The sequence below is a fragment of the Berghia stephanieae genome, chromosome 1 (genome assembly GCF_034508935.2).
Source record: "Berghia stephanieae isolate SIO BIC M18660-M18661 chromosome 1, UCSD_Bste_1.3, whole genome shotgun sequence".
Lineage (NCBI taxonomy): Eukaryota > Metazoa > Mollusca > Gastropoda > Nudibranchia > Aeolidiidae > Berghia > Berghia stephanieae.
The window spans coordinates 18,024,906-18,038,601 of record NC_088360.1 but is presented as its reverse complement, the minus strand read 5'-3'; the positions used below and the strand labels follow the sequence as shown (position 1 = coordinate 18,038,601).

At 36.5% G+C, this 13,696-nt stretch overlaps 1 protein-coding gene across 1 annotated transcript in view; it reads right to left on the bottom strand.

Annotated features, from left to right (window-relative positions):
* Window positions 1-10,374: 10,374 nt before the first annotated feature.
* The window catches only part of LOC144962653 (uncharacterized), a 7,533-nt gene continuing 4,211 nt past the window's right edge, over window positions 10,375-13,696 (bottom strand). Inside the window, exons 2-3 of the mRNA XM_078895804.1 lie at window positions 13,254-13,402; window positions 10,375-12,527 (exon numbers count right to left, since the gene is read on the bottom strand). Of these exons, the coding sequence (XP_078751930.1) occupies window positions 12,222-12,527; window positions 13,254-13,402 (455 nt within the window). The 3' untranslated portion in view covers window positions 10,375-12,221. The remainder of the gene's footprint in view (window positions 12,528-13,253; window positions 13,403-13,696) is intronic.

Genomic DNA, 13,696 nt, shown 5'->3' with positions numbered 1-13,696 from the left:
CGCCAGGTCCAGACGAAGTAACAAATGAGATGCTTATCCATCTTGGAAAGACAGCGAAAAAGAAGCTATTACAACTCTACAACAGCACTTGGAAAACTGGTAAAATACCAGATATATGGAAAAAGGCTTTTATTGTCCCAATTAAGAAAGAAGGAAAACAAGCAAATGAAGCCGCAAATTACCGACCTATAAGTCTTACAAGCTGCATGTGCAAGCTGATAGAAAGAATTATCAACTCCAGACTGATGTGGTATCTTGAAAACTATAATGTGCTTATAAATGAACAAGCTGGTTTCAGAAGACACAGGAGTACTGAAAATCAAGTAACCTATATATCCCAAGAAATAGAAGACTCGTTTCAGGATGGAAAGAAACAAATTGTGGTATGGGTGGACTTTGAAAAAGCATTCGACAAAGTGTGGAAAAAAGGTCTGGTATATAAACTACAAAAATCAAAAGTATCCCATAACATGCTCAACTGGATACAAAACTACCTAAAAACAAGAAAGGCAAGAGTAACAACACAAGGTCACAAAAGTAGAGAAGCAAAACTAAAACATGGAGTCCCACAAGGTGGAGTACTATCACCTACACTATTTCTTCTCTATGTAAATGATATAAGAGAAACACTATGTCGAGGAGTGAAAATGTCGATGTACGCAGATGACCTAGCTCTGATTAGCTCTGACCAAAATTTAATCAAGGCACAACACAGGATGCAAATCACACTGGATAATATCAAAGAATGGACTGACAACTGGGCGATGAAAATAAATGCAGTGAAGACAAAGTTCACAATATTTAGCCTCTCCCCAAAAGACGAAAAAGCAAAGCTACTTATTGAAGACCATGAATTAGAAAAAGACGACGCACCAAAATACCTAGGAGTCCATTTTGACCCAAGACTAACATGGAAAAATCAAATCAGCAACAGTCAGAAAGTTGGGGTAAAGCGAACACAACTCTTGAAAAAACTAGCTGGAACAACTTGGGGAGCTAGCTCCGATATACTGAAACAAACTTACACAGGATATGTGAGACCAGCGCTAGAATACGGGATATCTGCATGGGGAAACTGCTCCAAAACTCAAATGGAAAAACTGGACAAAGTGCAAAACAGCAACATGAGGATAATAAGTGGAGGAATGAAATCGACACCGATTCATGCAATGGAAACCATAACAGGACTTACATCTCTATCAGAAAGAAGGGAATCAAAAATTTTGAAACAATACACAGACGTGAAAACAATGACAGATCAGCCTCTTCACGCTAGAGCGCAACAAAAGAAAACTAGGCGGCTGAAAAGATCCCACTTTATTGAAAGAGCCCAGCAAATTGAAAAAGATCACGAACTTGACGGAATAATGACCCAAAAATGCAAAGCAAATATCAGAGTACCAATTTGGAAAAGGCAAAATCACTTGAAAATCAAGACTTCCGTTGGTGACATTTCAACAAAACAAAAACACGGCGAAGAAATCAAGAAGTCTTTACAGAAGTGCATAGATCAAAACTACCCTGAAAAAAAATGGACAAGAATCTATACAGATGGTTCATGCAATAAAGAACACACATGCGGGGGCCTGGGAGTGCACATCGAGTACACAAATGGTCAACAAAAGGAGATCAGCAAACCGACTGGTACTCGCACTTCAATCTACAAGTCAGAGGCAGATGCAATCCATGAAGCTGTTAAGCAAATCCTCTCAGAAAATGAAAAACCAAGACACATAGTGATTTTAACAGATGCTAAGAAAATTCTGGAGGATATAATGATGTCCTTTGCGGATGATATAGACGCCTTGGTGGAAGACCTCATGAAGCTAAGCAAGTTTACCAACATGGTACTGCAGTGGATTCCAGGACACTGTGGGATACTTGGAAATCAGATCGCTGACCAACTGGCAAAGGCAGGCAGTCGCATGCAGCAACCCTCCCCAATGTACTCAACAGGAGAAATTAACAAAATGGCCAAATTTATCCAGTCTCAGAGATGGAGAGAGAAGCACCCAGAATACAACATGAATGACCCAATCAAGGTGCTCGACAGAAAGGAACAGGTCATCATCTTCAGACTGAGAACTGGACACAACCAGTTAAAGGAACATATGTGGAGGATGTCCAGAGCAGGTGCCTCTGGACAATGTGACTGCGGACTTGAAAATGAAAATGGACATCATGTCCTAATGGAATGTCCAAAGTACAACAAGTTGAGAAGGAACTTCTGGCCTGACCCAACCCCATACTCAAAGAAGCTGTACGGAAGTGAGGACGACCTCAGGACCACTGTGGGCTTCATTCACCAGACCGGACTGACCATGTGACGTGACGGGAACGAAGAAGAAGAAGAAGTTAGTCATGATATACTACCATAACACTAGACAACTTGCCATCTGCTATAAACCCAACACCATGATATATATCTAGAAAAATTTCACACTAAATGACAGAGAGAGAGAGAGAGAAAAAAAAAAAAGAGAGAGAGAGAGAGAGAGAGAGAGAGAGAGAGAGAGAGAGAGAGAGAGAGAGAGAGAGAGAGAGAGAGAGAGAGAGAGAGAGTATTAATAATAACACCTCTCCGTGACAATTACATTACTTCGTGGCAGTTAATTGTAAACAGTTGAAAAATTACCACGGCTCTGTGGCTGTGGTATCTCGACGATTTTGCTATCTGTCAGGTTCCATGTGTGTAGGTAGTCGCATCGCCCGTGGCTGAGCCGCTGATCGAGCCCCGATATCGATGTTACGGCTCTGGAGTGAAAATTGTGTTAACCGGTGAACATAGTTTTACTTCCATTGCCGTGGAATCGCTTCCTGTGCACTAATTTCGTCACTTCCGGTCTCATTTTAAAGAGGAGAAGCCAGCGCATCAGGCGGCGTTTTCAGATTTTTAATCCGTTCATTCTTTGTTCAGATGCCAGCTGTTTGAAAATTTGGTAAGTTTTAACTTCATTTTAAATACATTTTTCATTATATTACCTATTTTTAATTAATGTTATATTATTCGCCAACCATTTTTCTCTATTTGTGTGAATTTTGGTGGTGATTGATGCTGGCGAAAGCGTCTTTTAGTGACTTTAAATACGACGCGTGTTCATGAAGTTGGCGACGGCCAACCAGGATTGCCTCTCGATGTATCCCCGAGTCTCCTGTGTACAGTGCAGTCTGTAAACTATCGACTGCGTTTGCTTTTGTGACTTGTATAAATAATTTCAAGCTGAATAATTGCTGTAAAAAGACTGAAAATAGTCCCATCCATAATTTTAGTTTTATTTTATGAATGAATGTTGAAACTGAAATGACTTTTTAACTGGGATGATACCGGACAACTAAAAATTATGTTCCACTGATATTATTTTTTATCTTTTATTTTTGTTTGTTCTGCAGGTTAAGTGTGTTGGTTTAATTTAATGTGGTTAATTTCAATACAAATAATACAGAATAGCATGATAGAGTCAATTCAAGTGAAAGTATATTTCATTCATTACTTTACTCTTTACCACAACAAAAATTATTATATAACTTTTAATTTTGTTGATTTAATCATAATCGAAGTACTTTTTTTGTTTTCAGAGTCAGACGTTCATTATGACACCACATTTTCATGTTTCATTTCCTGCCTTGTATTTTTAAATATGAAATTGAAATAACAACATGAATTTGATTGTCTGCCACCTCCAACTCCAGTCGTCTGCCGCCTCTAACTCCAGTCGTCTGTCTTGTATTTTTAAATATGAGATTGAAATAACAACATGAATTTGATTGTCTGCCACCTCCAACTCCCGTCATCTGCCTCCTCCAGCTCCAATAATCTGCCTTGTATTTTTAAATATGAAATTGAAATAACAACATGAATTTGATTGTCTGCCACCTCCAACTCCAGTCGTCTGCCCTCTCGAACTCCAGTCGTCTGTCTTGTATTTTTAAATATGAGATTGAAATAACAACATGAATTTGATTGTCTGCCACCTCCAGCTCCTATAATCTGCCTTGTATATTTGAATATATGAAATTGTAATAACAACATGAATTTGATTGTCTGCCACCTCCAACTCCCGTCGTCTGCCGCCTCCAGCTCCAGTCGTCTGTCTTGTATTTTTAAATATGAGATTGAAATAACAACATGAATTTGATTGTCTGCCACCTCCAACTCCCGTCATCTGCCTCCTCCAGCTCCAATAATCTGCCTTGTATTTTTAAATATGAAATTGAAATAACAACATGAATTTGATTGTCTGCCACCTCCAACTCCAGTCGTCTGTCTTGTATTCTTAAATATGAGATTGAAATAACAACATGAATTTGATTGTCTGCCACCTCCAACTCCAGTCGTCTGCCGTCTCGAACTCCAGTCGTCTGTCTTGTATTTTTAAATATGAAATTGAAATAACAACATGAATTTGATTGTCTGCCACCTCCAGCTCCTATAATCTGCCTTGTAATTTTGAATATATGAAATTGTAATAACATGAATTTGATTGTCTGCCACCTCCAACTCCCGTCGTCTGCCGCCTCCAGCTCCAATAATCTGCCTTGTATTTTTAAATATGAGATTGAAATAACAACATGAATTTGATTGTCTGCCACCTCCAACTCCCGTCGTCTGCCTCCTCCAGCTCCAATAATCTGCCTCGTATTTTTAAATATGAAATTGAAGTAACAACATGAATTCGATCGTCAGTCTCCCCCAACTACTTCTGTATCATTGCTTGGACTTCGATGTATTTATTCAGTATCATTACCTGGATATTGCCTGTGTCTACATTCCATGCAGCCAACAACCCAGAGTGCCTAGATTTTGTTGTCTTCTGTCTTTTGCCACATCTCAGCCATCTTATGGATTTAAGCGAGTCAGTACGTGAGTACCCTTTAATTATCTGTTCTCTTAGTGATGTTGAATGCAAAGCAATTATCAAATTTTCTAAAGTTCATTTCAATTTTAATGTAGTTTAATAGTTAGTCATATGATACATCTCTTCGAGATGTTCAGTTTGATATATGACATGCCTATGTTGCAGAAAGTTTGCAAAGTGTCGGTATTTATCGGCTTATTGTTTGTTATTATGTAATATGTTACGTAATATTCAATTTTGCATTTTCAGGTTAAGTTTTCTCTACCACTCTTATGTAGTTCTTGTTTTTAATTTTGCATTTTTATCACTGACCATGTTTGCATATATAAAGCGGCAAGCTTGTTTCTCCCGAGTACTGTTGGTGCCCAAATGTCTTGTCCAAGGATGCAAAAACATTGGGCATTAAATTTGCAAGTTGCATTTACTGACACTTGTTCAACTTTATTTCTAGCCCTGTTCATTGTTTTTTGTTTTTTTTTCTTCTCTCCGAATACCAGTCATCTTTCGTCTGTTGCTCATTTGCCAATGCCAAATATTAAGTGCCTTCCCCAAGGACACAACTTTAGTGTCTAAATTCATACGTTTACGCTCCTTTCCTCTTGTTTTAACAATTTTTGTGTTCAAAATTAATCATAGCCATAGTATTGTAAGCATGCTCTGGAAGAAGACCACCCTCAAATCTGTTTTTAAAGTTATTATCCATTCCTCGCGCCTTTTTTTTCATTTTCTAGGGTTATGTAATTGCATGACGTTGCATAATATTGCATAATAATCATTTAATTTTTTTAAAATTTGCTTCGTCTTTCCTTTGCGATCATTTTGATATATGGTTTTATATGTATTCCACCCCAAATAACCGTGATTTTCCATTTCCCCCGCTTTTCGGTTGCTCTCTGGTCACAGTTTTAGTTTCTTTTTTCCTCTTATATTATATTAAGTATTTTGGTCCACTTTTGCGGACTAATAATCCCGTAACTTTGGTTCTAATTGTCACATTGTCATAATTTTGGTACCATTGAAAAGTGTATTTCTTGCAGAATAGCATGAGACTATTTTGAAAACAATTGCTGCAATCTCAAATTTTCATGCAACTACCTAATGTGTGGCAACAATACAGTACAAGACAAAGAATTTAGACCCTTCTTTGGGTTAAAGTGTGGTTATCAAATGTTGAAACAGTAATGCTTTAGTTACAAATCGCAGATCATACTCACAATGTTTTCTTGAAGTTCTAAAGATAAATGGAAATTAAAGGATGATTTTACATCTGAAGTCTTAAAAAGTACCAAAACAATCAATGTGTATTCATGGACGTCGCCATCTTTAAATTATGAGAAAGGGATGTTACTCCGGATATAAACTTTCATTCAATTCGATTCAGTTCTCTCTCTTGTCGAACTGCTGAAGATCATCATCATCATCATCATCATCATCATCATCATCATCATCATCATCATCATCATCATCATCATCATCATCATCATCATCATCATCATCTCTCTCTGTCCCTCCCTCTCTCTCTCTCTCTCTCTCTCTCTTAAAAAAGTCATCATCATCATCACCATCATCATTATACCCCCCCCCTCTTCCCCCTCCCCCTCCTCCTCCCCCTCCTCCTTACCCATCATCATCATCATCATCATCATCATCATCATCATCATCATCATCATCATCATCATCATCATCATCATCACCATCATGATCAACATAAAAAACAGCGATCATTAACATCACCATCGCCGTCTTTCATAGTTTGTATTTGTTCTTTTTCTTTTGTTAAGATATTTATTTATTTATTTATTTATTTATTTATTTATTTATTTATTTATTTATTTATAGGGAATGAGATTCGCGGAAGAGTAGCGTCCCTTGATTGGACGTCACCTTGCAGAGAGAGCGTCAAAATAGTTTTGCGCATGCGTCTCTCTCGTCCTCGCTTTCGGTGAAGTGTCTCATGCCGCACAACCAACATGACGTTCTCTCTCTAATAACTTTTCTGCTCGTGACTTCCAATCAAGGGACGCTACTCTTCCGCTAATCTCATTCCCTATCCTTAGGAGGTTTATGATCTAAATTTGGGGAATTACCTCTCTGCTTTGCATATTTAATGCACCAGATGTGGGACTAGGAGACGGATTTCCCGAGCCTCCTCCACCTTTCCGTTCATTAGAGATTCAATTTGTGGCTAGAAATTTTGATCTCTTTATAAAATGAATGAAGTCGACGTCACTTGGCTATCTAATTTGTTATTGCACCTGGACGGTCATTTCGTTGATTATTAGTTTGCTCTAAATTCTCTTTAACAGACTGTAAACGTTAAGGTTACACATATAGCTTTTCGAATGTTGATAAGATTAATAATAATAATACTACTACTACTACTACTACTACTACTACTACTACTACTACTACTACTACTACTACTACTACTACTACTACTACTACTACTACTACTACTACTACTACTACTACTAATAATAATAATAATAATAATAATAATAATGATAATAATAATAATAATAATAATAATAATAATAATAATAATAATAATAATAATAATAATAATAATAATAATAATAATAATAATAATAATAATAATAATAATAATAATGGATGACATATATATCTCGCCAATCCCAACAGGCAGGAAGCTCTATGCGTTAACATAATATACAATAGGATTCAATAGTCGTAACGTCACTTCCTTACTAATGACGCAGGGTAACTTAGTAACACTGACTCTGAACTATCGGAACAATGGCGGACGCCGTATGAAATATTTCTCCGGCGAGCATAAAAGCGTATCCAGAGGAAAAAAAAAACCCCCATAAATTTGATCATGTTTTGACTTTTACACATTCTGATCACAAGACATATGAAAAGTTCTAGGCAGCATGAAAAATATAAAGTAATGATTTTTTTTTGTTTAGAACCAAGATGGCCGCCGTTGCTTGGCGACGTGACATCAGACTATTGATTCGTATTAGAACGTGAAAAGAAATACTATTTTTAATCTTTCTTTGAATCCTCTATAGATCGTTCGAAGTTAACGTCAATCAGGTCTTCGTTATTGTTTTTTGCCATCCGCGTTCATGAGTAATTCTCACTAAATTGAATAAACCAGATTATAAACGATTATGGTTACTCAGTCTTGTGTGTTGGTCCGTTATACTTCCAGATGGCAATGTTATGAGCTTCTTAGCCAAGCGCATACTATCTATAGTCAGTCGTCTCTCTTAGCTCTCTCGGTAAATTCATTCAGATTGTTGGTCCTTGGTGTTTAGAAGACCCATCTTCCATTCATTGTCTTCAGGCGAATTCGCGGGACAATACTAATAGGGGAGTGTTGCGCCGCCCGTAAATCTGAACTCCGCGTAGTTCGTTTTACAGTACGGTGATGGTAGCAATCTTGAAGATCATCCGCTTTTCCCCACTGCAACCAAAGCAATAAATATGAACAGTAAATTGGACGCACTTGTCCCTGTGTGATTGAGAACACCATTTACTGAAGCATTGCCTCGATAAGATAGACGTTAATTAAAAAAAAAAAAAATAATAATGATTAAAAGCCCAATATAAAATGATACAGGGAGCACAATGGCTGGGTTGAAAGGGCATTGCAACATCCAATGTACCCCAGTTCAGACCCATCATTTCAGACGCATGCAAGTAGAGGCTGCAATACAAGTATTGAATAATAATCATCGTTTTGGTGTAGAATTTGGGAGCAGGCACTGGTGTAAGGTAAAAATCTGATAATGTATGAAACAATGGCAGACCAAGCAGAGAGAGAGAGAGAGAGAGAGAGAGAGAGAGAGAGAGAGAGAGAGAGAGAGAGAGAGAGAGAGAGAGAGAGATAAGCCTGCCTCTACTGGGGATCCAGCCTAAGACCTCCTATATACCGGACAAAGGTCTAATGGTAATACGTCTGACCGGTAATCAGGAGGTCTGAGGTTCAATCCTTTGTCGAGACAGGCTGATTCTATCTCTCTCTCTTTTTTTAAAATGTTTTTTTTTTGTTTTGTTTTTTTTTTGTTGCATTTTTCTTTTTGCTTTGTCGGGCCCTGTTTCATACACACTTTTAGATCGCTTTGGAGTAGAAATAAGGACCACAAACGACCTCAAAAGGGAACAAAGGGTGATGTAAAAAAAACAAAACTGGTTCCCATCTCATTGGAAGTTAAAACCACTTTGCCGGGGGACTGGCATCTTATTTTCTAGTCTAATTTATTTTTATAATCTGCTGGTCGTCGTCTTAAAGATAATCCATCCTTGCTCTTTTACATCCCATAATCATACGAATCTGCCTACTATACATCCTGCTACTAAAATAGTTATGGCACCTTATGATTCAATATGTAACCTAAACATTATTAGTCCTTCGAAGGACGGGTGGCATAATATACACTTCCAATGAGTTTGGAACCGGAAGAGTAGAAGGTATGACACAAACTTCCCAGTTCTGGATGATCGAGGCTTCTATTCGACACCTCGCCGGCATGGCCTTTATAAAATAATATTATTTTTTCTGTTCCACCCGGGAAAAACTTCAATTTCGGGTGACCTCCTGGCGTTAAGTGGCGTTGACTATGTAATAAAATCAAATTTTACTTGCGCCAAACATGCGTCTTGTCTTGTCCAATTAATTTATCAATACATGTGGATTATTCTATCATCAAGAGATTAAAATAAGTTTAATACTTTGAATCTGGTGTTGCGCGGGGGTAAGCTGACAGTAACGACAGTCTTTTTTTTTTTTCTTTTCTATCTTAAAAAAAATGTACAGTAAAAAACAACACAAAATAGGTACTATAATAATTTGCTTTATTACAAGAAAAGATATATGTATACCCCCCCTCTCTCTCTCTTTCTCTCTCACTATCTCTCTCTCCCTCTCTTTCTCTCTCTCTCACTATCTCTCTCTCCATCTCTTTCTCTCTCTCACTATCTCTCTCTCGCTCCCTCTCTTTCTCTCTCTCACTATCTCTATCTTTCTTTCTCTCTCTCTCTCTCTCTCTCTCTCTCTCTCTCTCTCTCTCTCATCACATTCCTTCCTCATAGAGATCCCCTCTTCTTACTTCACAATTTACAGATTGATTTTGCATTTCACAATAATATCATCTATCACAACTCAAATAATTAAGAAATAAAGATTAAAAAAGAACAACCCGGTCATAGAAATATTAGAATATGATAAACTGTATGCCTTTTTTTCAAAGAGAATTTGTCGATACAGCGTACAATTAGATTAACAAATCCTAACAATTTAGACTCCTTTAAATAGTTGAGCACTTTACAGATCCGTACATCTCTAACGATATTAAATATATATAAATATAATACAAATATATACAAAGACACTTGAAAAGATAAAAAAAAAACAAAAAACAAAAACAAAACAAAACAAAACAAAAATAGAACAAAAAACAAACAAAAACAAAAACAAAGCAAAAGAAAATAAACAAAAAACAAACAAACAAACAAACAACAACAACAACAAAAAACAAAAAACAAAAAACAAAAAAAAAAATAAATACAAAAATAAACAAACCCCCCAGAAAAAAAAAAACAATCAAACAAACAAAACAAAACAAACCCCAAACAAACAATAAAACAAAAATAATATTTTTGCGTGACTTAATTCCTCTTTTTCTCGTTCAGCCAGACTTACAAAAAATCGAGTCTAATTAAAAAAAAAAAAAAAGAAGAAAATTTTTGTCCTTTTCCATTTACAACAGCAAGTGAGGACTTTCTAATTGCATGCATATTATTATGAAAAAATAAGTCTTCATCAAAATGCTAACGGTTAAAGTAGGTGGTGTCTATTTTGTTGTTGTTGAATCGTAAAAAATCATTTCTTGAATCTTTTCACACCCGTCTCTGTTAGGTCATAAACAAGAAAATAGGGAATGAGATTAGCGGAAGAGTAGAGGACGAGAGACGCATGCGCACAACTAACATGACGTTCTCTCTCTAATAATTTTTCCGCCGGTGACGTCACAGACTATGGGTGACGTCCAATCAAGGGACGCTACTCTTCCGCTAATCTCATTCCCTATACTGCTTTTGCATCTAAAGGAAAAAGAAAGGATTATGGTACTTTTCTAACAGTTTGTAAAGCAATTATCTAAAGGCTACCAATATTGCCCAGAAGGTTGATTTCTGCTGGCAAGTTGTTCTATATTTACCAGTTAACCATTATCTGGAAAAAAAAAAACAACAACACGTATTGAAAATTTGACCAGAAAACTCGTCCTACAAAAATGACCCTCATCTTGAAAAAACCCCCTCAAACTTGGGACTTCGTGAAGGGTCACGAAATTCTAGTCTCTTACGTTTTTGAATCAAAGCGGGTGGACTAATCAATGATTAGATACGCGTTTTTCCATATTAGGCAGTTAACTGGTTAAGCGGAATGTTTTGGGGGAAAATGACTAAAAATGACTGCCAACTCAGTAATGGAAAGATCCTACAATGGTGATGTTCCTGATGAATAATTTGTATCTTAGACAATTTCATTTTAATATGGAATTGGTCTGCTGGTGTCTCTTTTAAGTCATTCAATCCTTTATAAAGAGTGGCCATTACAAAAAAAAAAACAAGCAAATCTCTTATAAATTTGTTTATTTAGTCTGTCCACTGTAGTGTGCTTCGTGTCTCTAGAACCTTTGAGAAAGTGGTCATGAATGATGCAATTAGATTTATTGGTCTACTTTTATGTAGTATAATTCTCTCTACTTGCCATTTACCTGAATGGAATTCAATTATCCAAATTCTTTTCCAATTGTTGCAAGTTATGAAGGTCTTACCTGTAAAAATTGCTACCCTTTTCAGTTTGATTTGTCTATAGAAGAAATTGTTACCTGCGAATAACCTCAGCCTTATTTCTGGAAAATATTAACAATATCCTAATGTAAATTAGAATTTTTTTTGCTTAAAATTGCTGTCGTCACTTGATCTCGACAATATTTCTATGAGTGTGTTCCATTTATTTAATGTTTATGTTATACATAAAAATATTCATTAATTCAATTTAATGCATACCCTGATATACTTAATGGTCTTTTCTATTAAAAGCTTTAGAGAAATATCAAAGTACTGAGTCAATTTGGCCTTTTGGCACATGAGGACGACAAATAAAAAAAGATATATTATAAGAGTAGTAGATTCTTTTCAAGTTGTCCTTGATGACATTCTTTTTATTAGCCTTTGAGATAACATTAGCCGAATAAGACGATTATGAAACTAAATATCTACAGAAAAGGCATTTTAGAATTTAATCGTTTTTTTTTTTTACTTTCTTATATTATCAGGTCATCAGATGTAATTTAAATGAGTAAAATTTATGCCATTTGCAGAATAATATTAAAGTTTCGTACTCTGCAAAGGCCCTTCTCGTGGTAAAACATTTTGGACTACCGGTATAGACTTAAGACCGTCTTCTAAATCAGCGCCGTAATTTATGACACCATTGCTGAACGGTTTCGAACCTGAAAATTTCACTTCGTTCTGGTCTAAACCAATCTCCTTGTCGGGCGAAATATCCACCTCGTAGTCGAAGACATCTGTTTTGTTGTCCGGCTGATCAGGTTGTTTGTTTTTCTCATCTGCCTCGGGTGCCGGTGGTTTATACACGACTGAAGCCAAGAAATAGAAGATAATGCCGGCAATCTGACAAAAGAAAATTTAACATTGTAAAATTAATAATAGATTAAGCAGGGGTTGGATCAATTTATTGCACTTTGAAATCTTGCTGAAATCTCTGAAATCTTGCAGAAATCTCTGAAATCTTGCTGAAATCTCTGAAATCTTGCTCCATACACTATTATTATAATCTCCCATACATTATTATAATGTCCCGACTGCATAACAAAAACAAAAATAAATTCAGTTGTAGCTTAACTACTCAGAGGCTAGAACAACACGACTTTTCATTGTTTTAACTTCGCTAGACACCGACCTTGTTTATAATAATCACTTGATTTTGACAATACTCTGAAAAAAAGCCCATATTTCAAGAATTCTGGCCAGAAAACTCGTCCTTCAAATATCGATCGATTAAAATGCCCCCCCCCTCTCCTCATATTGTCAAAATCGATCAGACCTGGAGTCTTCCTTACTTCAATGAAGTCCCAGATTTTAAAGTTTTTGACAAGATGAGTTATTTTAGTCAATCGACATTTGAAGGAGGAGATTTCTGGCCAAAAGTTTTGAAAGCTGCTTTTTCAGATTTTGGCAATTTAGTCAAGGTGCTGTCTCAACTTGGCTATTGATGTTTCTACCTTACACTGGAAATAAATGATGACATGCTCTTTTTTCAGTTGCGATTTCATACCGGCAGTTCTTTGCTGAAAACAAGAAAACTTATAACCAAAGATAGGCACTAAACTTGGTTACCTTGAGTGCGATCCACCAGTAGAGAATGCTCTTTCCCATTTTTTCATTCTCGTATACCCAACAAGATCCTTTGTCCCCGCATTTGTCTTCCCAAACAGAACACGAGTCGTCGATGACGAAGCCAAATAGAATGGGACCTGGGGTGGTTCCTGAAGGGAAACATCAAATGAGAATAGGTAAGCAGCCAGACTTTATCTGTGGCCTTCGTAAACTCAAAGCCTGGCAGTCACCAAAAATATTACGTGACAATGCAAGGAGCCTGCCACCAAAAGAAATTGACTTTTGAGTTGTATTAAATAGTTCAACCAATTTGATCATTTATTGTTGTTTTCTTGAGCAATACCAATGACAACCCCCTTCTTACTTTCTTTTGGTGATTGTCGACTTGCATTCTGACGTGTTCTTTAGGGAAGTGTCATGCTGTACGTAATCAGATGGCTTAA